The sequence below is a fragment of the Xenopus tropicalis genome, chromosome 6, assembly GCF_000004195.4.
Source record: "Xenopus tropicalis strain Nigerian chromosome 6, UCB_Xtro_10.0, whole genome shotgun sequence".
NCBI lineage: Eukaryota > Metazoa > Chordata > Amphibia > Anura > Pipidae > Xenopus > Xenopus tropicalis.
In genome coordinates this window covers 34,323,496-34,350,305 of record NC_030682.2, presented here as the reverse complement: position 1 = coordinate 34,350,305, position 26,810 = coordinate 34,323,496, and the positions used below count along the sequence as shown (strand labels likewise).

Here is a 26,810-nt window from a genome sequence, read left to right as displayed (position 1 = left end):
AAAAGAAAACCATATGCTCACCAAGGTCCAATGATGGTCCGGGTGCTCAGGCCCCGAACCCGCATCTGAAGGGAGAATACACCAAGGTTTTATAAATATAACATTGATGCTTGATGTTATATTTACAGTCCGGAGTGCTTGATGTTATATTTATAAAACCAAAGAGGAGGCCACACCTCCTTGCTAGACACTATAACAGTCTGCAAGGGGAGTGGTCAACCTAACTAGATCAATAGGTAATAGTGATTTAAGGGCTCTGGCACACGGGGGAGATTAGTCGCCCGCGACAAAACTCCCTGTTCGCGGGCGACTAATCTCCCCGAGTTGCCTTCCCCTGCCATCCCACCGGGATGGCAGACGTGGCGGCGCGATTTCGCACAAATCGCCGAAAAAGACTCGTGAGTCATGGCAACTCGGGGAGATTAGTCACCCGCGAACAGGGAGTTTTGTCGCGGGCGACTAATCTCCCCCGTGTGCCAGAGCCCTAAACTGTAACTAAGTACAAAGGCTTTGCCCAATAACAGTATAGATATGTGAAGAGGTAGGGTTTAAAGCCATAGGGAGCTTAACCCTATGGGTCCCACACATGTTTGGGTCAACACAAAATATTCTAATGGGAAATTGTTTGTTTTGCAGATCTATAACTACTATAAATTTAATTAGAATATCTATCTAACATAGATGTTTATATTGAGGTTTTTGAAATGTTAATTTTATATTGTGTATTTTACACAACAGTTCTATGGGCCCCGCTATCCATACTGAAACCCGTTACCCATAAGGGCTCTGGCACACGGGGGAGATTAGTCGCCCGCGATTAACTCCCTGTTCGCGGGCGACTAATCTCCCCGAGTTGCCTACCCCTGCCATCCCACCGGCGAACATGTAAGTCGCCGGCGGGATGGCAGACGCGGCGGCGCGATTTCGCGCAAATCGCCGAAAAAGACTCGCGATGGAATGCCATCTTTCCATTTCAAGCAAATAAAACAGTACCTTGTACTTGATGGTAACTACGCTGCATAAATCCTTATTGGTGGCAAAACAATCCTGTTGGGTTTATTTTATGTTGAAAAGTTTTTTTTTAGCAGACTTAAGAAATTATAATCCAAATTATGGAAAGATTCCTTATCCAGAAAACCCCAGGTCCCAAGCATACTGGATAATAGATCCTTTACCTGTATGCAGTTCCCTGTTAGGTCAGTCTATCTGTTGATTGGTTCCTATCCTACAGTCCAAAGGAATGAGAGCTGCCAGCTCCCCTGCACAGCCTGGGAAACCAACCAGCAGGAAGAGGAACAGACGGGCGGGACTGGTAGGGTTTTTTACAGAAATCTTCATTAAAGCAGCTCAAAATGCAATATTTAATAGCACATTCTTTCTTTAATTAGAGGGGTATAATGCAATGGCACATACTCATTTTTTAACCCATTGTTTGTCCCTTTTAAAAATTCTTTAAATATTGATATTGATTAAGATTTATAAAGCTGGCTTGTAGATCAATCATTATATGAAATGGAAAATCCCCAAATCGTCAGAGGTTAATCAGAATCGTACAATCTATAACAACTTTTAACAAGTCAGCCCCTGGCCAACTATTGGGCAAATGCAAATTATCCAAGTGAAGTCTTAAAATGGCTTTAACAGTGATGTTACACATGCTAAACAAAGAATAAACCTTGCTTTTAAGTAGAATTTACTCTTGTTTATATTTACTTTAGTAACATAAGGTCACTGCTTTTTTGTGCTTAGAACATCTGCATAGATTTATGTATATGCTTGAATGGGATCTCTTTTGCTGCTGATGCAGAATTTGAGCTAATGATAATCCCTATTTAAAACAGAGAATATTTTCCCTTTAAGAGTCATTGTGGGAAAATGTGGGTGTTGTTTTTTTCCCTGTTTTGGCTGACTCCCAAATTGTTTTCCACTCAACCACTGGATAAAGTATAGCAGAATGTTCAGATGTTCTGTATAAGAAGACAACACATTTATTCATATCAGAGACACTGGCTTCTTGAGCATTCTGAGCCGCTTAATGACCACGACTGAACTTTTCATGTCATTCAATATAATAAACAAATGGGGAATTTGACTTTCCATCAAGGTAAGATTTTATGTTTATATTATCTGGCCCCAGCCTAAGATTTCTAGCTTAAAATAGCTTGCAAAAAACTTAGAACACAAGGAATAAAAACATAAACCTCTCCTAGTCGTATTCTGTGCACTTCACCTTTTAAATCATGACAATGATAGTGAGAAATCATTTTTTTTGCATTTAATTTGAATTTGGGGGAGAAAGGACTTTAAAATATCAGTACAGAGTGTTTTATATTTTTGTATTAACTGGAATTTGAGGCTACTAGTAAACATTTTAGTTCAAATATACACACTGGCAGATTTGATACACACTGGCAAATTCATCAATTGCTATTAAAGGCTTGTTAATTAAGGGTTATACGTCTGAAATGATGTGCTGATATTTACATGTGGAGCTGATGTTTCACATACTTTATATAAAAACCTTTTCCTATATAAATATATCCTATATTATAAATTGTACATGGTGTTCAGGCAATACAATGTAATCTTTACTGCTTTTATATGCACTTACATTTACAAATAACTTTTAAACCAAAGTTCAGTTGCTAAGTATTTCCTTTGCCTTCATTACATAACAGTTTTTGGGTGAAAGTCCCCTTTACTATTTTACTTTGTATGATTCAAAGTTTGCTCAGTTTTTTTAAGTAGAGATTTGATTTCTGTGTCTTTAATTAAAGCATTGATGTAGCAATGTTTACTATTTAGACAAACTGTAGTGGTTTCCATCAAAATAGGAACTGGCTGTTTACAGCAGCTTATCTACTGGGGAAGCAGGGGGTGCTATTGCACTGGATTAGCAGGTTGTAGAGAAACAAATACTCTTTAATTAACATGACATTTTTTGAACTACGGCTGTTTTTCGAGTGTTACTTCAAAAAGAGCCACAACTCCAAATATGTTGCTTTAATTAAAGAGCGTAACAGCACAGTTTTCTGCATCAGAGTATTTGTTTCACTACAACCTGTTGAATGTTTACAGAATTACTTTAGTTTGGGACACAAGGCTTTGTGAACAGATACCAGAAACAGTAAATTTGGAATTTGGTCTAGAAACTCTTCTTTACTTGCTATTGCACTGTGGCCCTTCCCACGGCGGGTCCTGTTGGCTGTAGGAAGCTTAATGCAGCCCCACAAGTTGGTACATTTCTGGTATGGCAGGAGGGGGTTCCAGTGCAAAGGTGAGGCTTTGGGGCAGATTTTGCACAAGGGCACAAAACCCTCTAGTTATGCCACTGATTTTTTCATAAATCTTTAAAACGTTTCAGTTGGAGGGATAGTGAAATGGTTGTTCATGTAGTAATGCAAAAACATTACTAAAATACCAAATTAGCATTTCAATGAATTACTCTCTTCTTTTCCCACAAATTCTTAATTATTCCATGGGGCATAGCAGGAATTCATCAGATCTGAGCTGGATGAAACATTTTATCAATAAAGCTCCAGGGGCCATATTAAGCTGGTTAAAAACTGCTTGAAAGTGTACTCAAACACACCTCATTAACCAGGGTAGGAAATGCCTGATACCCGCAGCCTGGAAATGCATAGAAGTTTAGAGCTGAAAAACATGATTTCTTTTCTATTGAGGCTAATGGAAGACATGTGAAAATCACTTTATGTGCTATCAACCTAGTTTCAGCCACAAATGAAAAAAAAGTTTAAAGACAAATATGTCTGACCTTGATGTTTTGGCAAAAGGTAGGAAATGAGTAAAACAGGAATGTACTAGAAGTAATAGAGATGTTAGGTTTCTCTCAAAATAGGAGTTTTATTACTAGGAAAATTCTGAGAAATCAACCAAATTCAACTATATATATATATAGTCTACATGTAATATGGGATAGTGAGAAGACCACTGAGCTGCTCCTAAACTTTAGGTATAGCTTACATATTTCCATGTTGTATAAATGCTGTATACATGCACATCATATTGTATGCCTGGGCCTAGACTATTTCATCTCAATTTTACTAAAAACATACAGGATGAACATAACTGCACACCGTGAACTTGTAATGGTGCAGGTCTTTAATCACAAGGGGAGAGCACAGTTCTGTTCCTGACCAGGGATTTTTTTCAGCATGACCTTTATTAACAGAAAGAGATCAATTATCATATAACCAGGAAATTACCTCAAAAAGGTGGACTTGCAGGCCATATAGGCAAAGGACATATGGCGCTGATTCTGAGAATCAGACCCTATACTCCAAACAACCTTTTAGATATCAAAGCAAAATGTATACTCATGCGTTTCGGCAACAAAAATTTGTTAATCCTTAGTCTCTATTTATCCACAAGCCGAGAATCAGCCATGAGTGGCTTAAGCCTTAGGGCAGTGATCCCCAACCAGTGGCTTGTGAGTAACATGTTGCTCACCAACCCCTTGGATTTTGCTCCCAGAGGCCTCAAAGCAGGTGCTTATTTTTAGATTGCTGGCTTGGAGGCAAATTTTGGTGCATAAAACCCTGGTGCATTGAGAAACTGAACCTTCCGTAGGCTGCCAGCCCACATAGAGGCTACCAAATAGCCAATTGTAGCCTCAGGAATATTTTTCATGTATGTGTTGCTCCCCAACTCTCTTTACATTTGAATGTGGCTCACAGGTCAAAAAGGTTGGGGATCCCTGTCTTTTGGTATGTTATTAGCATTATATATGTTAAAAAAATTCTTTTTAAATATGGTATTGGTTTCTGCTGCACTATGTAGAAATGTATTTGCCACTAAATAAGCTGTTTTATGTACCCTTTGATCAAAAAGGTTTGTGGAAATTAAATTATGCTCTGTGCGCCCTACTGTTGTTTGCCTGCATAAGACATTCTGTAAATGGGCAAAGCAGAAAGAAGAATGCAAATAATGGTGTAAGGGGCCTTTCAGCTGAAGGTAAGATCATTTCTATACACATTAACTTGCCAGACATTTGGAGAACATTAAGAGGATGTGCTGTGAGTTTCCTGCTGGGATTAAAACTGAGTTATTTGTTGTTACTACTGGAAATCTACTTGAAAAAAAATCTATTTTACCAGATGTTTGACAGTAAAAATTATAACGATACTGGTATTGCTAATTGGTGGGTCTTATTAATACTGGCTTAATGGAATCCACTTCAAAACCTTTAACCCAACATAATAGCCTTATATTATACATATATATTAAATAATAGTCCCATTTTTTAGACCAAGAATATAAATCAAACAAGAGGCCTATTGCCAAATCACCTGGCTGTAGTACTTAGCACAAAAGAACACTGCTGGGAGCCCATGGTTATTATATTACACAAGTCACTATAGTACAGTCTGTTAGTACTTAACTAACCCATCCTTCAGATTTCTTGTGCTAGATATCCTTACCCTCTGGGGAGGACTGTCATAAACTAGGCTGTTTTAAGAAAAATGGCGATGCTTATTAACAGTGCTTGACACTTATCCCTAACGTGGCTGATGGGAGCTTAATCTTCCCCAGATGTCCTTTCCCTTCCCCTGCTATTAGAAGCACAGTATATAGTACATGCCCTACAGCCCTCCTCTTAGTAACTGTATTTAGCATTTATTTGGGCCCCTAATCATCTAAAAAGATGGGGACCTTGTAAAAAACTGGACCCAAATCCCACTGCACTTGTTACTAGTACCATTAGCAGCTAGGTGTAACTGCCACTATTAACATATTTCCCTTTTAATGCAACAAACATTGACAGTATAGATAGATAGTACAGAATTTTTTTTACGTGTTTTTTTCTTCCACCTGGAACTTACGTAAAATAACGGTGTAAATTCTGGTGCTCAGACGCCAAACTTCTCCATTTATTTTACACATCGTTTTACACCATTTTTTCGGCAAATTTCATTTTACACAACATAATAAATAGGCCCCAAAATGTATGTATATTATATAGCAGGGGTGAGCAAACTATGGCCTGCGGGCCGCATCCGGCCCATTGGCCCTTTCAATCCGGTTGCGCCCGTGCATGCGTGCGACTTCAGCACGCACGGGGCGCAACTGTAGAAAAGAATGCAGCGGGGAGCCGGGGGACAGAAGCAGCCAGGGATGGAGGAAGCAGTGGGTCACTGGAGGAAGGAGCCTCAGGGAGCAGCAGGTCAGCAGGATGCTGGGGGGAACTGGTGGAAGGATTTTGAGGAGAAGCTGGAAGATGCTGGGGGGGGGAGCTGAGGATGCTGGGGAGTGGAGCTGCAGGATGCTGGGGGGGAACTGCAATTTGCTGGGGGAGTGGAGCTGCAGGATTCTGGGGGGGGGAGCTGCAGGATGCTGGGGGGGAGCTGCAGGATGCTGGGGAGTGGAGATTCAGGATGCTGGGGGGGAGCTGCAAGTTGCTGGGGGAGTGGAGCTGCAGGATGCTGGGGGGGGAGCTGCAGGATGCTGGGGTGGGAACTGCAGGATGCTGGGAAGTGGAGCTGGGGGATGCTGGGGGGAGCTGAGAGGCCCCATGATTTCTGATGGCAGAACGCTGGCCCAGCCCAGCCCAGCCTGGCCCGTCTGTAAGTCAATGTGGCCCCTGAGCCTAAAAGTTTGCCCACCCCTGTTATATAGTGCAGTTCTGTGAATTAGGACAACACATTAACAGAGGGGGGTCAATACAATGATAAAAAACAAATAAATACAAAATACATTTATATTCAAGATTAAAGTAGTAAGAGTTGATACAGAAGGAAGTAGATCCCTAGTCTATATGTGACTACTTTTATCTATCATTCGTTTACATGTTTTTATAGAGTTTTATAGAAACCACAATAATATTTTAATGGCATAAAGCCGCCACCCACTGCAACTGGTATTTAAAATATATAAACAGCAGTTCAGCCCCTTAAAAACTGGCCCTAGTTCACACATGTTGACAGTAATCGGCTTCAGCTAATGAGTACCAGCTTGGTGAGAAATGAATCACATTGATTTAGAGGATCTCCTGTTAGAGTTCTAAGGGTACATTTGTGAGGTCTGGAGGAAGGGAAGAAACAGAAAACAGCAGGGAATATGCTTTGGTGTTCCTAAGCCTCATTGGGAAATAATGAGAGTTATAGCCAAAACATTCCCAGCATCATGTTTAAATTCAGCTGGGTAGAACCTACAGTATTTGGAAAGAATGTACAAAGGATCTTCTGATAGGCCATGGCTTATAATGCCACAATAAAAGGCCTGGGAGGTGTTGGATTATTGGTAGGGGGGATACATTGTCCTTACACACTTATGTACAACATTCAGCTGTTTATGTGAGGGAGATCACTAGAGAGATGTATGTCTATAAAGATTTTCATTCATACAGGTCATGGTATATCTAGTATAAATAAATTTAAAGCAACTGGACTTGTTAAGTAATCATTGAAGACGTTTCACTACTCATCCAAGCAGCTTCAGTTCAACTGACTGGTATGGGAAGTCCTCGGCATATGTACTCTTCCACTAATCCAATCACAATGGCACTTTGTAACTCTTCAGAAAGGTGACATCTGAAACTCACAGAGGTGTGAATGCTGTGGAGTTACTTAGAGAGGATTACCAAAGTATCATGCAACTCTTCAAAGCATTCACACCTCTGTGAGTTTCAGATGTCACCTTTCTGAAGAGTTACAAAGTGCCATTGTGATTGGATTAGTGGAAGAGTATATATGCCGAGGACTTCCCATACCAGTCAGTTGAACTGAAGAAGCTGCTTGGATGAGTAGTGAAACGTCTTCAATGATTACTTAACAAGTCCAGTTGCTTTAAATTTATTTATACTAGATAGAGAGATGTAGTTTTTTCTGAACTGCCCCCTGTATGCACCTTACATTATAGAGTGGCACTTTGAGTTGCCCTGTAGGAACTGAGCACATTTTCTGCAGTTCAAAGCTGATACCTCTGAATACTCTTGGAGACATATATACTAAAAGTCAAATTTTTCCCATGGGCAAATTTGTATAATAAAATTGTATAAAGGTCCTCATATATAAAAATTCAAGCTCCATAAAAACTTTTACTAAAGCATTTCTTAGGTCTTTTACTAAAGCATTTCTCAGGGCTTCAGGTTTCTGTATAGAATATTTCCTGCTCTCAGATTACCATCACCAGATGGAGAAATATATTTAATGGCCAACTAAGGAAAAGTGCTGCTTGCACAAAAAATATTTTATACAGGGGAAAATATATTGCCATTGTCAAGTAAATGTGTATTGCTATTTAAAACCTGAATTATGATTTATAAAACCTACTGTATATGTTATAAAAACTGTTGTTGTTGGTATGCTACAGATCAAGAGTGCTTTCTCGATGTCATGTTTATTGTCGATGGGTCAGAGAGTACAAAAGGACATCTTTTTAAACAGCAAAAAGATTTTGTTCTGAATTTCACTGATCAGATTTCCCATCTAAAACTTGCCAAGCCATGGAAAACCAAGACAAAGATGGCAATCATACAGTTTAGCAGCTCGGTCAGAATTGAACAATCATTCAATGAATGGACAGGTGTGGAGAATTTTAAGAGAATTGTCAACTCTATGACCTACATTGGACAAGGCACTTATACTTACTACGCTATAATGAATGCAACTAATATATTTAAAGCTCATAAAAGTGCAGGCAATGTAAAAGTGGCCATACTAATGACAGATGGCATCGACCATCCAAAAAGTCCTGATGCAAGACAGGCTTCGGATTTTGCCAGAGCTGCTGGAATAAACTTCATCTCCATTGGCCTTTCTACTCAAAAGGCAAATAAAACAATTCTTTTCAAGATATCTGGGCAATCACTCAGCGAACCAGTTCTCATTCTGGGTGATCCAAATCTGTTGCAGGAAATACTAGAAAAACTGGTAAGTAGTTCCATATAATGCTTAAAACAAATGAATGGAAAATTGCTCTTTCCAGCCATGTACATTAGTTTTTCCCCTAGTTTTCATGATATTAGCCATTTTAAACAGCTAATAATTGACTTTGAGACGACAGCACCAACTGGTGTTCATTAAAATTGTCTTTAAAGGTTTAAAACTATTTTGTCACAAAAGAGATAATGCTTCACATAACTCTTCTGTGTTATCCTCCCTAATTTCACTTTCTTAGCAGAGCAACATTTTCTATTGAAATTCATTTTCAGCCGACTGTAGCCAGTATTTCAAATTCATTATGTTAGTATGTTTACAAATGTACTACTATATAGAAAGCTAGAAAAAACAAGAGTTCTCTGAGCAGTTTCAATTTCATCAATTTGTTTTGAGGGTTTACATTGTAATGTAATAATGAGTAGTGTAATAAATGTCACCATTTGCACCAGGTCTGGAAATCTATAGCAATCAATTTGTAGGAAGAATTCACTTGTTGGCTGTTGTAAAAGAACAATTTATAAGTTCCTAGGGAATACTAGACCTGGTGCAAAACTTTGGTGGTCATTGGCTACAGTAATCTTCAACTTGTGCTTTCCAGAAATTGCCAAATTAAAACTCCCCGCAGTGCAATGGCAACCAATGCGAAATCTGAGGACCTGAAATTTGAACTTTAACAGCAGCTGCAGGTTCATGGGTTAAAAATTACTGATGTAAAAGTACAAAAGAACTGCATCTTCCAGATTTGATTCTGTCATAGGATATGCATTGAGATGGCCATAAATGTAGGGCTTCCCCTGTTCCAGGGGCTCCAGGATGTGAAAGCATGACTCATGGGTAACAAATGGAGTGAGATTTGTGCAGCAGTGGATGATGGGGGGGATTTGGTAGATCATGGGCGGAGTACTGGTATCACTGGGGAGTAGTCAGGGTGGATTAGGGTCATGTTTCTGCTCAAAAAGAGCATTTTTTTTATCATGGCAACCTAATTTACTTGTAAAAAAGACTATAGCCCAGGTGAGCTTATAATCAGGGCTCCTTGGTGGGGATGGAACTGCTAACTTAGTAGTATGGATAATAATTACTGATGGCGACCCCAACTGTTAGAATCTACACACACTCATAGCCCATATAATGCATGTTTTGGGAAAGGTATTACTGTCTGTGAAGATTCTCATTTATCCAGGTCATGATATACAGTATCTAATAGAATTAAGTCTAAAGCAACTGGACTTTCTGAGTTTTCTTGAAAATGCTTCACCTCTCATTCGAGTGGCTTCTTTAGTTAATCTGAGTGTTGGGGAATTCCAACATAAAAACTCATTCATGTTCTATGCATTCCTAGATTTCTTTCTTTCACCCACTGATAAATATGCTTCTAAAAATCCCATAGCAATAAATAGAACATGGGTGAGATTTTATGTATTAAGCTCTAAACTTACATTTTGATAAATCTGCCCCTTAATTTTACTAGATGCTGAAAACTAGTACTGTTTTATCAAGATATTGTATGGTTAACTGTCATGAGGTTGAGGGGAGCAGGAAGGGGGCATATGACCTGCCAAATAATTAGAGACCTAATCTAGAATAGTAAAGTTTTCCTTTTTGTACTTTGGTTTTAGGGAAATAACAAATACAGCTGTGGTACATGATGTCCTGCACAATGGTTTCCCTATCTCAGAGGAGGGTGATGTTTTGAAAGTTGTGTCAAGGTCACATAGCAGTTGTGAACAGAAACTAAGCCTGGGAAAGCTTGTGTGTAATAATGGTTGGGACATAAAAGATGTTTCATACATCAGGAGTGTAATTGTGTATAATAGTGTACAATTTTGTGGTCCAGGAATCCATCAAAAAGCCACAGAATATTGAGTTTTATCCCATAACTAGATAAATGTTTGCAAATATTAACTCTGTGCCATCTATACTACAAATATACTATTGTTAGTACTTTATCAAGTGTTGATGCAATAGAAACATATAATAGCAGAACTGATAGTGCCAGTTTTAATATCTGGGAGCCGAATCTACCATTGTAATGCATATGGCTGCCAAAATATCTAAACAGTCAGAGGCTGAAGAGTAGGGTGACCAGATCACTTGAAATTGACCTACTCTTTAGCCTCTGATAGTTTAGATATTCTGGCAGCCATATGCATCTACTCAAGAGAGAAAAAAAAGTTCATGGCATTTAAATGAATAGCTCACTTATTTGTTTGGTATGGAAGAGCACTAGGGCCACCAAAAAAAAAAATTCTGGTGAATTATGACTTTTAATCTCGTAATTATGACTTTAAATGAGATTAAAAGTCATAATTCACCAGTATTTATTTGGTGGCCTTAGTGCTCCTCCGTAGTTTGGAGACACTGCTTGGAAAGAAAACACTGGAAAAATGAGGTTCAATGTTGATAAGTGCAAAGTTATGCACTTTGGTAGAAATAATATAAACGCAAACTATCTACTGAATGGTAGTGTGTTGGGGGTTTCCTTAATGGAGAAGGATCTAGGGGTTTTTGTTGATAACAAGTTGTCTAATTCCAGGCAGTGTCATTCTGTGGCTACTAAAGCAAATAAAGTGCTGTCTTGTATAAAAAAGGGCATTGACTCAAGGGATGAGAACATAATTTTGCCCCTTTATAGGTCCCTGGTAAGGCCTCACCTTGAGTATGCAGTGCAGTTTTGGGCTCCAGTCCTTAAGAAGGATATTAATGAGCTGGAGAGAGTGCAGAGACGTGCAACTAAACTGGTTAAGGGGATGGAAGATTTAAACTATGAGGTGAGACTGTCGAGGTTGGGGTTGTTTTCTCTGGAAAAGAGGCGCTTGCGAGGGGACATGATTACTCTGTACAAGTACATTAGAGGGGATTATAGGCAGTTGGGGGATGTTCTTTTTTCCCATAAAAACAATCAACGCACCAGAGGTCACCCCTTTAGATTAGAGGAAAGGAGTTTCCATTTGAAGCAGCGTAGGTGGTTTTTCACGGTGAGGGCAGTGAGGTTATGGAATGCCCTTCCTAGTGATGTGGTAATGGCAGATTCTGTTAATGCCTTTAAGAGGGGCCTGGATGAGTTCTTGATCAATCAGAATATCCAAGGCTATTGTGATACTAATATCTACAGTTAGTACTAGTGGTTGTATATATATAGTGTATGTATGTGAGTGTATAGATTGGTAGGTGTGGGTTAGGTGTGCTGGGTTTACTTGGATGGGTTGAACTTGATGGACACAGGTCTTTTTTCAACCCTATGTAACTATGTAACTATGTAACTTTGTACTAAGGAAATAAAAAAAAAAAACACATACCAAAAAAGCTGTATAAAAAACTGTATTTATTTAGTGCTGGTATTTCATGTTAAACCACACAGTGTGTTAAAATCTTCACTTTCTTTTCCTAGGCCAGCATTGCAAACACCCAGGTAAGTTTCTTTTCAATCACATAAACACCAAGGGCTGAATTGTTTGTATTCGAGGCTTTGGTTTTTTTCTTCAGCGATCATTTTTTTTTGCATGATTTATCACATAAAATTTGAAAAAAAGTTGCCAATAAAGTGTAACTCTTTTTTTTGCCCAATTGAGATTAAATTATTCAAGATGTTTCTTAAATATGAAAGTCATGAAAAAAACTTCCAATTTATTGTAATACAGGATCATAAGTTAAAAAACATCATAATAGCTTTCTAACTAACTCTGTTATTTACCAAATCTACTGCACTATTAAGCAAAACATACAATTTTGAAAGCAAATTTCAGTGTATTAAACCCTTATTCAATCATTATTTCAATAGGCTTACATAGTCCTGAGAAGTTTCATTTAAAGGAACAGTAATACCAAAATATGAAGTGTATAAAAGTAATTACAGAGTAATGCACTGTTGTCCTGCACTGGTATAACTGGTGTGTTTGCCTCAGAAAGAATATTATAGTTTATATAAGCAAAGCTGCTGTGTAGCCATGGGGGCAACCATTATAAGAAGAAAGGGCACAGGTTACTTAGCAGATAACAGATAAAGCCCCATTATAGTCTACAGAGCTTATCTGTTATCTGCTATGTAACCTGTGCCTTTTCTCCCTTTTCCAGCTTGAATGGCTGCCCCCATGGCTACACAGCAGCTTATTATATAAACTATAGTAGCGTTTCTGTACCCAGAAATGGTGCCCTGCACCAATGCAGGGCAACAATACGTTATATTTTAATTACTTTCATTTTTTTTGTGTTATTATTCCTTTAACACAATACAGGTATGGGACCTGTTATTCAGAATTCTCAGGACCTATAGTTTTCTGGATAGGGGTCTTTCTATAATTGGATCTCTATGTCTAAAAAATGTTAATTATTTGATTAAAATGAAGTGTATAGGAGATGGCCTTTCCGTAATTTGAAATTTCTGCATTACAGATCCCATACCTGTAGTGAGTTATAATGTAGTGGTTTTATCTGCTCTGACTTTGTTTATCATTGATACCTTTCCCTTTCTGCTACCTTATTCTATAAAACATCTGCAAGCAGAAATATGAGATAATAGCTTTCTCTGCTGACTAATGCTCTATAAAATCTATAAATCCAAAATGGAAGGACTCATGTTTTTATGTCAGGATGGAAGAGCCATACTCCATCCAGACACATAGTTGAAATACATAGCAATACGTTATTTCCCCCTAGCTTAGCATGGGACATTGTTTCCAGGCACAAATATATTTTATTCTGATGGTAGTGAGACTGTAAAATACACTCCCAGTGTTTCATATTAAATATATGTCTGTCTTTTCTTCTCTGTCCAGTGTGACAAAGGCACATGCATTTGTGAGAAGGGAGAAGCGGGACCTGCTGGGCCTCAGGTACGTTTTTATGAATGTTAATGAATTATCCATGCAAATAAATATACAGTATTTCTAAATCTCTCCTACATATACCAATCAAATGATTATTCTCAGAATATTGTATCATTATGCTTACTCATATGTGATTAACTTCCCTCAAACGAACACTAAAATGTATATCATAGACATGTATGCATTGTATATGATTTACTGTAAAATACATAGTAGTTCTTAAAATTTCTTGCATAGTGTAAGATTTTTATTGTCACAAGTCTGTGATACATGAATTAACTTAGTATTTTGACCCAACAGCAGCAGTGATTATTTTCATGCGATTACACACTTTTACTGGCATGCCTGCGCCAGTTACAAACACCCCAAGCGCCATTGCCCTAAAACTGACTCCCCTTTAGGTGACAAAACACCTGGAAACACCTTAGTACTGAACTGTCTGCCACCATGTAATCGCACGTAGGGAACATTTTATCATGATCATGTGATTGAACTGTTTGGCACTATGCACTTCACATTGGCTGCAATAGTAAGGTTTTTTTCGGAGGAAGTCATTAACAAAATAATTTTCCAGCAGAAGAAAGATAGCAAACTTTATAGGCCCTTCAGCATCACCTCCTTCAGTAAGTGGGAACCAAAAGAGGCCTAGAACATTGTGCCTTCCCTTTTTAAAAACTCAAAATCATAAGATTTTAGTTGGCCAAATCCTTCCTGAAACTACCTGAAATAATGTTGGCAAAGCCATACCCCCCTACACGTAATTTAACTGCATGTAACATTTTTGAAGAAGAATACACAGGTGATTGTAAATATATTTTTTTTCATTCTAAATTAGGGCAACAGTGGAGAGAGAGGTGAAAAAGGAGACAGAGGCGCAAAAGGAGAACCAGTAAGTTTTTATTGTATCTGTATTGTAGTATATCTGGATACAGTATAGCTGGAAATGTACAATCTATGATGTTGGTACTTTTTATTTATGGTTGTAAATCTATGGCACAGAAAGGCTTAACAAAGCTGTTAGAAATGCAGTACAGTTAGTAGCACTTTTGCTCACTTCAAGTGGTCTTCAACCCATAGCAAACAGGGGCTGTTTAGCACAAAAACACTGCGCTAAAGTGAAAGCCCAAAACAGTCTTCCATATGATTAAAATCACAAGCATACCAAGCAACTCCTTGGTATGTCTTTTCAGGCACCTTAGCAGCATGTTTTTTAGCTACTTGCCCCATGTGATAAAGGGCCACTGCTTCACAAATGTGTATAGGTTAAAAATAAAGTCAAGTCAGATTTTGATTTTTGACATTACTGGTCCTTTAATTTTATCCTTAATCTAGGGTCATAAATGTCAAGTCCAAACACAACCCACACAAAAAGGTCAAGTAACCCTGTTCAATGAAACAGTGATGCAAGCTTGGCACAGGGTTTGGTTATGGGAAAAGTGCGTCATTAGTATGCACCAAAGCCCTCGCGGATTAATGGCCAGATGAGCACAGTTGTGTACAAAACAATCTGCAAGAAAGCAGATGCATAAGGCACATTGACAACTGTGAAGCATGTACTTTCAAGCCAAGTACTGGTCCAAAATGATCATCTAGTTCAGGGTTTGGCAATATTTGGAACTCTAGTTTTGATTCCCATGGGAGTTGTTGTTCTTCAACAGCTGGAGGGCAATAATGTGATATTTACTAAATAAGGAAGAAACTTATAATTCATTATTAGAATATTTGTATTCATCAAACTTAAAGAATATTTTACACAATTCATAGAATGGTGGCCCTATCCTTCAGAAAGCATTACTGGCCAGTCTGTGTTCCACACAAAGAGATAACTCATTCTCACAGATACAAGAGTATAAGAATATAAGTTTGGCAGTGAAGAAAAAGAAATACATATTTAATTATTGTAAATGTATTAGGTAGGGATGTAGGGATAGAGGGAGGAAACTCCTTGTCTGCTATTCCAGGAGAATATAGGGCTTGGTTTGGGTACTGACTTATATTGAGCTTATTGTAGGTAATATAAATGATACCCTGCCCTCAAGACTTGAGGAAAGGGGATTCTAAATACTTCAGATTTGCATTCATGTAAAATAAATCTAACTGACAATTTGTTGCTGTGACTTTGGCAATAAACCATACCGTTGTTTGTCTTACTCTTTCTTTGCAGTTGATGTTAAACTTTTGTATTTTGTGGCATTCTCTAATAAGGAAATGTGTGTAACTATATTATCTCCTTTCTAGGGAGAGTCTGCTAAGGGAGATCCAGGAATGAAAGGAGAAGAGGTAGGACATTTGACTTCATTCTCTCACTGTGCAGTTGGTTGGTTTCTTTACTGAAAATTATTTCCATTTGTTGAACTCTTTGTAATTTCATTAGGAGAGCAGTTGGCCAACAGATCATGGTTTGATTCTATTACAGATTAGACACAACAATTTTTCACACAATTAATTTCTAACTGAACTGTATAATTTTCTGTAGTATTTCCATTTGTGGTCCCTTAAAAATGTCAATATTTCCTTTTAAACACTGGCCAACTAATTAGCCAAAACAGAAAAGCATATTTAGGCAGTGACCCAGTCTAACATGTATCATTTCATTGTCTAGACCTAAAACTGCATAGGCCTGTGTGAGTCGCTTCAGTATCCAGTGCTGGCTGTGTGGTCAACATTATTACAATGTAGCATGCCAGGGGTGGTCATTTTCATTGGTCATAACTCTGTAGGCTTTATTTGCTTTGTAGTATGGAGCTGCTCTGCAAACCACCTTAGCTCATGTTTGTTGGGAAGTCTAACGTCTAGTTTATGACACACAGGATCTTTTTTCCAGTAGCGATCCCTTGATGGACACGTGGGATCAAAAAACCTATGCCTAGGAGGCCATTTCCTATTCTATTGAATGAGTATTGACTACTGTGTCCCATTAAATTGAAGAAGAAGAAGAGATTATTGGTAGAGAAAGACCTGACCATTGTCATCAAAACTCTTCGTGTGCAAGTAGCCTTTGGCTTCCATTGCTATATTTTGCAAGTCATAACTTAAGTTTGTTAAGACATGTTGATTTGTAAAAATGTGCCCCATTGAGATGATAAAGAATGATAAATGGAAGCAAACAGTAACCAAAAACGAATCACTTTCTTTTTAGCCAAAGATGACAACACACTTCATTATACTAAGCAGTTTTTATTGTAACATTTCATCATTGCCTGTGTGGACCCAAGCCAGAAAAGTCAAAAAATGTATAACAAAATGCAGTATTAACAGAGCTGGAGTTCTAATTGACACCAACTTGTACCACTCTGGGTACCTACAAGAAGCACCAGTGCTTAAGGTGCTATGTGAATTCTGACTGACCCATGTCACCTCTTGTATACAGCATTTACGAACATGGTGCTGGATACAGAGCGAGGCACAGCTATTTTTGCTCCACTGTAGGAATGCAAAGAGCCGCACCTAGAGAATAACCACCACATCAAGGTCCAAACTGCCTAAAACAGGGAGCTTTGTGTCCCTTTGTGTACTTTGCAAATTGCACCATTCTTTGAATGAGCCCCCATGATGATAACTACAGCATGTTTTCTATAGATCTACAGAAATATTTTATAGTATAGCTACTGCCATAATAACTGTATAATGGGGCAGAATCGGAGGTACTTTATTGACTTATTGAGTCTTGGCATTCAATTAACAAATTACCTCATAGAGTAGAAGATACAATGGAGTTGTTGTTTTAAGGCAGAATTCCAGGTCCAAGATGATGACTATGGGAAGCGTTTAGACTGTAATTCTGTTGCCAAGTTAGAGTAACCAGTACAAACACAGACATACTAAGGAGACTGTAGGAGAGTCATGCTATGAATGAGATATAATGATCTTTTCTTCCTGGTTGTAAAAAGTTCCCACTATTTGACTATGTGGTTCCTCTAGAGACATAATGGTTTATTGACCAATAAATGTTCCTAAGCTGGATCAGTTAATCAAAACCTTAGCAGTGTCCTTTTTACTTGTGTGAGGAGAGAAGCAGAAAGATTTGCTATAACTACAGAAAGGAGGATTTCTTCCAAACGCATGAGCAAGTTTAGAATGCTAAGCCTCACAAGGGGAATGTTGGGGGCAAAATGACTACTGTGGGACTGCTGACATGTCAGCCCAGCTGTGACCAGGACATTTCCCTGTAGTATACCTATTTAAAGGGCCACTATCCTTATACATACATATCTCTCTAAACACAGGGAGGTAAACATAAATCTTTTGTCTGCAGTCTATTACAATCTAGAAGGGTTGTAAAGCAGATGTTTTAATGCTGCCCCATGTGTATTGCCTCAGCTGCAGTTAGCATACATATACATTAACTTAGCATCTACAGTATTTTTTGTTCAGGACCTTGGACAGTGCATGTGATGTTCTGCTGACATGAATAACTCTCTTGGATTAGGTATAATTGCTCCTGGGTTATGCCCAGTGCCTGTAATGTAGGAAAAAATAACAGATAAGTCAGATAAGACATAAGTCATTTATTCTGTAATGACCTGTACTGTTCTTCACACCACCATTATTTTCTGGGAACTTTTATACTACATGCCCTGCTGAACTTTAAATGCCATCTATATACTTCAATTAAATATCTGTACACTCCATAAAAGCCTTCATTGTTGGAATAGAAATCATATAATACTTGGTGGAAAAAAGTCAACACAAAAGTGGCAATATTGATAGGCATTATCAACTTTATATACTTAATTTTATTTAGTTGCCCATGTACACTGCCCAGGTACAATAATGCATAGCAACAAATCAGCAGGTAGCATTTATTAGTCACCTTATCAAAAACAAACATTGTACTGGCTGCTATCAGTTACTGAACCTGCGAAAACTTAGTGCCTTTTATTACATATGGGTGCAAGAGTTTCACTGCAGTCATGAACTGATGCAAAACATGGGGCTCAGATTAAGTATGGTTAAAAGAGCCTCTGTGAGACACACACCTCCCACTGATTAACTGCCAGCTGACCTCATACAAACTACATGACTGACAGTTACACTTATGAATACAAACATTTACAAAATCACTTAATGAAACATACACCAAAGGATCAACCCTTTAGCCTATGACTCAAGAATGTCTGGGATTAAAAAAAAAAAAAATAAAAAAAAATATATATATATATATCCAGTAAAAACTGGATTCACAACATACATGGGCTATGATAGCTGGTGTCTGTACTTGTATGCACTTTACCTGCCAGGAAAATAGTACAGGTATGGGATCCCTTATCCGGAAACCCGTTATCCAGAAAGCTTCGAATTACGGGAAGCCCGTCTCCCATAGACTCCATTTTAATCAAATAATTCAGAATTTTAAAACTGATTTCCTTTTTCTCTGTAATAATAAAACAGTACCTTGTACTTGATCCCAACTAAGATATAAATAATCCTTATTAGATGCAAAACAATCCTGTTGGGTTTAATTTATGTTTTATTGATTTTTTAGTAGATCCAAATTATGGAAAGACCCCTTATCCGGAATACCCTTGGTCCCGAGCATTCTGGATAATGGGTCCAATACCTGTACATTGAATCAGTTTGGGACATAAATGGATTTGTTTTTTTTTTTGTTTTTTTTTTTTAACCGTTCAAACATACATTTGTATACTGAATTTGTATACTCATACTGAATTATTTCATCATGCTGTGTTTATTTAATATCTATATATTTAGCTAGTTTCTCCCCCAGTAAGGGGGCACAATTAAAGTCTACAAACTTTTTTTCTTTTTTTTCTTTTTATGGTTAGGGCCCACCTGGGACTGAGGGGCCAAAGGTAAGGAAAAGTTTGTTTTATACCATGTGACCCAAACCAGTGCAAGTACCTCATTTTCCGCAGTAGTGCAGCTTTGTGTAAAAGAATATCAGCATGGGATAAATCCATTAAGTCCTAAAGTCGAGTGATTTTAAGAGTTTGTATTCAGTATGACTGGGCACTTGGATTTCTGTAGAAAAAAAGACTTATATTTGGTCAAATCCTGAACTAAATCCAAGATTCGGCACATCCCTGATTATTTTATCATATTGATGTATCATATTAAGCATTTGCAATGTACCTGTTTTTTTCCTGTGTATATTAATGAATCCTTTACAATCTAACTTATTGTAATGAAAACATTATCGTAATGAAACTGTATCTTTTCTAAGGGTGACAGAGGAGAATGCGGGAAACCTGGGGTAAAAGGTGACAGGGTGAGTATACTTATAACAGTATAGTACATTAGAGGATCGTTAATATCTTATTAGTGCTGTAATGTTATCTCACATTGAGCCACATTTCCCCATAGACTTCTATTGTGTTTTTATGAGACAAACCATTAAAACTGAATTTGACCCACTGGGCAAGCTTTAGTTAGATGAGAAAAGTGTATCCCCTCATTCAATTCCAGATTTTTCAATAGACCAAAATGCAATTCAATAAAAAAAAACAACTTCTTAATTAGGAGGAAAAAGCTTTTTTCTCGAATTAAATCTCACCTTTAAGTTTTCGTGTGATAAACCATACAATTATTATTTCTTATGGATTTGAATCTAGCCCATTGCCAAATAAACCATTATTACTAACAATCTGCTGTTTTTTGGTTGTAGGGGCCAGGAGGTCCGCCTGGACAGATAGGTCCTAGAGGATATCAGGTACAATTGGCTTATGTTTTAAGTATAATAATGCCAGAGTGGCACTGTCAGACACAAAATAACTTTTGCTGAAACATTTAAGTATTCTATAAAAATTAAAACTACCCAACAGGAAGGCCAATGACATCTATACACTTTTGTGCAAGGTAATGATCTGTTTTACCATTTTTTGTGATGCTGGGTTCTGATCGGTATGGTATAATGTGGAAACATATTGGCGACAACACTTATTGCCTATAATGATAGACTGAAGACACTAGTGTATCATTTCTACTGTACATCACTGCATACATAAGAAGTGCTTTATAAATAAAGATATGCATACATACATACATACATACATGACAAAGTGTCAATATAATACATTTAGAAAGGTAATAAATAAACAGCTGCTAAGCTGTGATAATAAGGGTAATTTATTATGACCCTGCATACTGCTAGAGCTTAAACACATGCATTTGGGATCTGACTGCCATCTGCATTCTGCACTGGATTGAAAAGGGCAGTCAGTAAGCACAGGGCTCTGTTGTGGAAGAAGATGTTTAGATTGCGTTTGTGCCTTCCCAACCTTTCCCTCACGAATACATGGCATATGCGCCAAAATCGTTTTCTTTCAAGGCAACTTGGCACCGCATATGCCATCCCACTGGCGATTTACATTCAAGCCGGTGGGATGGCATATCGGGAGATTAGTCGCCAGCGACAAGGGAGATTTGTCGCGGGCGACTAATCGCTTAATCTGCCACGGCCCGAAAGCATGGGGAGAGCGCAGGTTACTGTGCTTCATTTTAGAGAGCATAGAATTGTGTAAATTTACGGAAATGCAGGGCAGGGATAAAGCAATAAAACACTGCACCCATTTTTGCTCCACCCTACCTTGTGCTTAGAAAATGACCCCCAGTTTGCCACATATAGCATCCTAAGGTATACACAAAAAAAGAGTTCTTGCAGGAAAGTTATAATAATAACAATACTTTATTCAGTCCTTAAAAACAGCAAATATTAATTCCCATTATGCAAGGTGCAAAGTGGACAGCAATTAGTGACTTATTCTACCATTACTGCGTTAGGCTGAATTTTTTTTTTTGACGTCAAAGAATATCTAAATGTTATTCTAATATCTACAAATTCCATTAAAATACAGTACTACATATTCATTATAGTCAGGTGCTGCATAGCCCTTCCAATAACCATGCAAACCCTGGAGAGATTCTTAAGCCCCTAAAACACATGTACTAAACAGTATTCAATGTTTGCTGCCAAACTACTATAAATTCTGGGCATTGATACATGGGAGTAGTGCATTCCAACACTGAAAATATTTATAAATATAACATAATGGGCGGTAACCGAAAGCACAGGCAATAAACCTGCATAAAAAACCTGTTCAATATTAGTATTGGCACAGAAAAATACACATTTTTCACTATGAGTGTAGGCATAAAACACAATCCTTGGATCATACTTTTTTACAAAGAAAAAAAACAAATATATAAAGAGCAGCAAAGTAATTATAGTATGTTATAGAAGGGTCAAGCTGTAGCAACTTTTGAATAGGTCCTTAATAGTTTTTGATTTGAATTATTTGCCTTCTCCTTCTGACTCTTTCCAGTTTTCAGATTAGGGTCACTGATCTTGGCAGCTGAAAAAATCATTGTTGAGGTTGCAGTTTTATTATTATTGTTTTATTTATGTTATTTATTATTTATCTTTCTATTCAGGCCTCCCCTATACACATTCCAGTCCCTCATTGCTTGGTATGCTTGGCTATGGAAATTTTGACCCTAGCAACCAGACAGCTGTTAAAATTCCAAACTAGAGAAATGCTGAATAAAAAGTTAAATAAGTCAAAACCCATACAATAAAAAATAAAGACCAAAATTGTATTCCAATATCACTTTCTACATGTTACTAAAAGTTGATTTAAAGGTGAACAACCGCTTTAAGGTTCTGGGTGACAATGTAGTTGCCTGTAGAGCAAGAACAGACCATGTGCCACCTCTGGGCTGATGGTGATTTTTAGAGTAAAAGCCAGGCCAGGTGGCCAGCTGGGTTGTCTAGGACACCCAGTCAGATTGTAGACATGCATATTTCTTTGCAGTCATTTCATATCTATGTACCACTAATACATGCAAAATAGTCAGCTGCCTTCTTGCCCTTAAAACAGTTATATATAAATATATATTCATAAAGGAATAGCAGAGTAAATCACTGGCTACACTGACATGTACTTAGAGCAGTGGTTGCCGTCTTTTTCAGTTCAACCCACCCTTGGAGTTGCAAGCTTGGGTCAGGGTTCCTCTTTACTTAAAACAAGGTTAGAGATACAGGAATATTGTTTCATTTAGACAAGTTTAAGAATATCTAGCTCAGCAAGTACATTTTTATCCCAAATGTCACCCTAAATAAACTTCAATCTGGGCTTTCTGGTTTATCTAGGAAAGTATGCACTCTCAAAATCTTACCCTAAAGGTGGCCACACACGTCCCCAATCGAAAAGATCGTACAATCGGCCACTAACCGTTCAGGGCTGAAACGGCATATATGGAGGTAGAAACAATAGGATTTCTACCTCCTTCTGCCGATTCAGCCCTAAAGGCAGATTTTGATTGGGCGCCGATCAAAATCTTTTAACCTGGCTGATTGGCGAGTCGACCGATATCAGCAGCCTCCTGCGACTTGCCAACTTATTGGTGCGTGTATGGCCAGCTTAACTGAGTCCCCAGGGACTGCTCCAAACCCAGTTTGGGTACATGACTTAAGCTGGCCATACACGCACCGATAATATCGTACGAAACCTCGTTTCGTATGATATTTGGTGTGTGTATGGCAAGTCGGTGAGTCGACCGATATCGCATGAAGCTGCTATCGGTCGACTCGCCGATCGGGTGGGTTAAAAGATTTTGATCGGGCGCCATAGAAGGCGCCTGACCAAAATCTGCCTTCAGCGCTGAATCGGCAGAAGGAGGTAGAAATCCTATTGTTTCTACCTCCTTATCTGCCGTTTCAGCCCTGAACGGTTTGTGGCTGATTGTATGATCTTTCGTGCGACCGATGGTCGCACAAAAGATTGCAAATCACCACGTGTGTGGCCAGCTTTAAGTATAAATGTCCCCAATGTGGTTTTATCACAAAAGAAATTAGAACACACAATTAACAAATCAGAGATCTCCTTTCATTCTTTAACTATTCTAGATCTATAATAGCTAACTGCTAATTAGTTTTAGTAGATTAAGCTGGCCACAGATCTTTCCCCATTTTGTTATACACACACACTTGCATATAATCTGAATATATTCATTTAATTGTTCACAATGGTTCGCCTTCATATAACGTAGATGTATTTGTATGTATTGTAGGGTATCTCAGGGCCACCAGGGCAGACTGGTCCGAGAGGAAATCAAGGAGACAAGGTAATGTTTTTTAATTTTTGAATGATGAGATGCTATTTTACCAATGGTGTTAAAAAATGAGAATTTCTTGGGGCTGCCTATGTAAAAAGATGATTGCACAGTGAAGAACATTGTGAGTGAATCATCTCTATGCTATTTAGACATTGCAGAACTGAAGATGTTTGCATGAGATAGTGGGGATATCTACAATCAAAGAGAATAATGCTACATAAAACAATAGTGAATCATCTTACAATAGCCATCTAGCAGATGGTAATAGCATTTAATCAAAACTCTTTTTGCAAACTAGAGGTTACTGAACACCACAGCAAAATACTTTTCTTGTCTCTTCTACTTGCGAAACCTCAGAAAGATAATTTTTGCATAAAATTGTCAGGGTTTCCTTGTGGATTTCTATACATTGTGCTCCACAGTGGGATGACTGTCTGAATCGATGTTGTGTATAAGGCATTATCTGTAGTCTGTCACGCAGAGGGTGATTTTCTTTTTTCCTGCTTAGGACCACAGTGGAGCCATTGTGTGTGCTCCTTAGTCTTCTCTAACAACTAAAGGAAACTCCCTCACTATCCCAGTGCATAGCAAACTAGTTGTGGAAACAAGGAAAGCATTATTACCAAGTTGTTGACTCCCCTATAATGAAATAGTTGGTGAAGTTTGAAATCGTGATCTAAAAGGAGATTACTCCTTTCCCCCAGTGAGCCAAGGGTCCTTACAGCAATAAAAACCACATTCTACATTTGTTTCTTGTCCTTTTGCATTTTTGGGGTGGGAAAGTGAGCACTGGACAGGCCCACATTTGTCACTGTTTGCCTTACTGCACTTGGAGGCTTTAGATCAGTGGTCCCCAAAAAGTGACTAGCGAGCAACATGTTGCTCACCAACCCCTTGGATGTTGCTCCAGTGGCCTCAAACTTTATTTTTGAATTCCTGGCTTGGAGGCAAATTTTAGTTACATAAAAACCAAGTGTACTGCCAAACAGAGCCTCCTGTAGGCTGCCAGTCCACATAGGAGCTACCAAATAGCCAATCATAGCTCTTATTTGGCACCTCTGTAACTTTCCCATGCTTGTGTTGCTCTCCAACACTTTTTCCATTTGAATGTTGCTCACGAGTATAAAATGTTGGGGATCTCTGCTTTAGATAATGCACCTATGCATTCAAAATGGTAATGGTATAGAGTGGAGGATTCATGGGACCTGTAATCCAAAATGCTTGGGGCCTGGTTTTTCCATATAAGGGGATCTCAATACCTTAAGGATAGTAAAAAATAATTAAAACATTAATTAAACCCAATAGGATTGTTTTGTCTCCAGTAAGGATCAGTTGTAACTTAGTTAGGATATTGCACAAGGAACTGTTTTATTATTACAGAGAAAAGGGAAATAATGTTTTAAAATGGGAGATGGCCTTCCCGTAATTTAGAACATTCTTGATAAGGGGTTTCCGCATAACTGATCCCATACCTGTATACATTTTGTGTTTTTATGTTATGTTTGATTTAAAGCTAAGGATAACAACTACAAGCAGTTTTATGTTTTTCCAAAAACATAAGGAAGGATGATAGATGAAAGCACTATTATACTGTGCAGGCTATAAATACTGTACATCATATGGCCAAATTATCCAGACAGACCTTTTTTAATTATTGGAAGTAGCTTTAAGCAACACCTAATTGCAGGCACAGTTGCCACTATATCATACAATTACATTCTTGACAATTCTATGCTCCCTATTTTTGGCTTTCTTGTTTCAGCAAGATAATACCCTCCATCATTAAAAGTTGTCTGCAGAGATAGGAGTTGAAGAACTTGATTGGCCTGCGCAATGCCCTGACTTTAACCCAACTAAACATATGGGGTGAATTGTAATGCAGATTCAAGCCAGTCCTGCTTCCCAACATCTGTGCCCAACCCATGCTCTTGTGGCTAAATGGCTGCAAATTGCACCAACATTGATACAAAATTTAGTAAAAACTTAGTCCCTTTGCTCAGTACTAATCTTAAATTACTTATATAGGTCAGTCAGTGTAGGTCTGGCCAGAAGGGATGACTTTGACGTAGTTGGCCAGCTTGAAGTATATTGCAATTTATGGACAAACAATCCCTCTTTTGGGTCTGGGGGGGGGGCATTTCTTAGTAGCTGAATGCACAGAAATGTCTTAATGTCCTATTTCTACATATTGATAATGGGTGAGTGCAGAGGATCTTTTGCGGTTGTTTATATATATTTTGTGGTCACAATGGCTCACAATGGTGAACTAATGGTTTACAATTTAGTGGTTGAGCACAACTTTCCCTTTTTCTTGTATTATTGGCCTGCGCAATGCCCTGACTTTAACCCAACTAAACATATGGGGTGAATTGTAATGCAGATTCAAGCCAGTCCTGCTTCCCAACATCTGTGCCCAACCCATGCTCTTGTGGCTAAATGGCTGCAAATTGCACCAACATTGATCCAAAATGTAGTAAAAAAAACTTCCCAGAAAAGTAGAGGCTTTTATAGCAACAAATGGAGGGCCTTTGTCATATTAATAACCTTGGTTTGGAAACGAGATGTTGGACAGGGAGGTGTTCACATACTTTTGGCCGCATAGTATAATTCTAACCTGCCCTCTCATTCCATCTATTTGTGGCCAGTGAGTAGCCATCATGGGCAGATGCTCCCTTAGGAATACACTGGCTGATAACATGTGCATCAGTCCACTTGCCTCAGATTTTCATTGGAAAGCTGCCAACTCACAAACAACATGGTACATTTTATTTTAGTGGGGAACTGTGGTTTGGGCATGCAATGCACTTTTTTTGGAAAAGTTTATCTCACCAGATGCAGACTTTTACTCTTTTGTGGGGGTTCATGTGTTGTTCAGACCTTGATATTTAGACTTGAATTGCAGTTTTGTTATGTGAATAAATATGAAAATGAGAAATTATGGAAAATACTTATTATTAAGGCACATAAAATGTCAGAAAATTGCCTTAATTAAAAACCAGAGTAATTTCAA

The 26,810-nt window shown here is 38.2% G+C and overlaps 1 protein-coding gene across 1 annotated transcript in view; it reads left to right on the top strand.

Moving 5' to 3' along the window:
- The first annotated feature begins 1,951 nt into the window (after positions 1–1,951).
- col28a1 (collagen, type XXVIII, alpha 1) overlaps positions 1,952–26,810 on the top strand; it is a 62,818-nt gene continuing 37,959 nt past the window's right edge. The window contains exons 1-11 of the mRNA XM_031904455.1: positions 1,952–2,104; positions 4,852–4,974; positions 8,332–8,891; positions 12,292–12,312; positions 13,676–13,732; positions 14,562–14,615; positions 15,965–16,006; positions 19,513–19,539; positions 19,911–19,955; positions 20,352–20,396; positions 23,756–23,809. Coding sequence (XP_031760315.1) covers positions 2,080–2,104; positions 4,852–4,974; positions 8,332–8,891; positions 12,292–12,312; positions 13,676–13,732; positions 14,562–14,615; positions 15,965–16,006; positions 19,513–19,539; positions 19,911–19,955; positions 20,352–20,396; positions 23,756–23,809 — 1,053 coding nt within the window. The 5' untranslated portion in view covers positions 1,952–2,079. The remainder of the gene's footprint in view (positions 2,105–4,851; positions 4,975–8,331; positions 8,892–12,291; positions 12,313–13,675; positions 13,733–14,561; positions 14,616–15,964; positions 16,007–19,512; positions 19,540–19,910; positions 19,956–20,351; positions 20,397–23,755; positions 23,810–26,810) is intronic.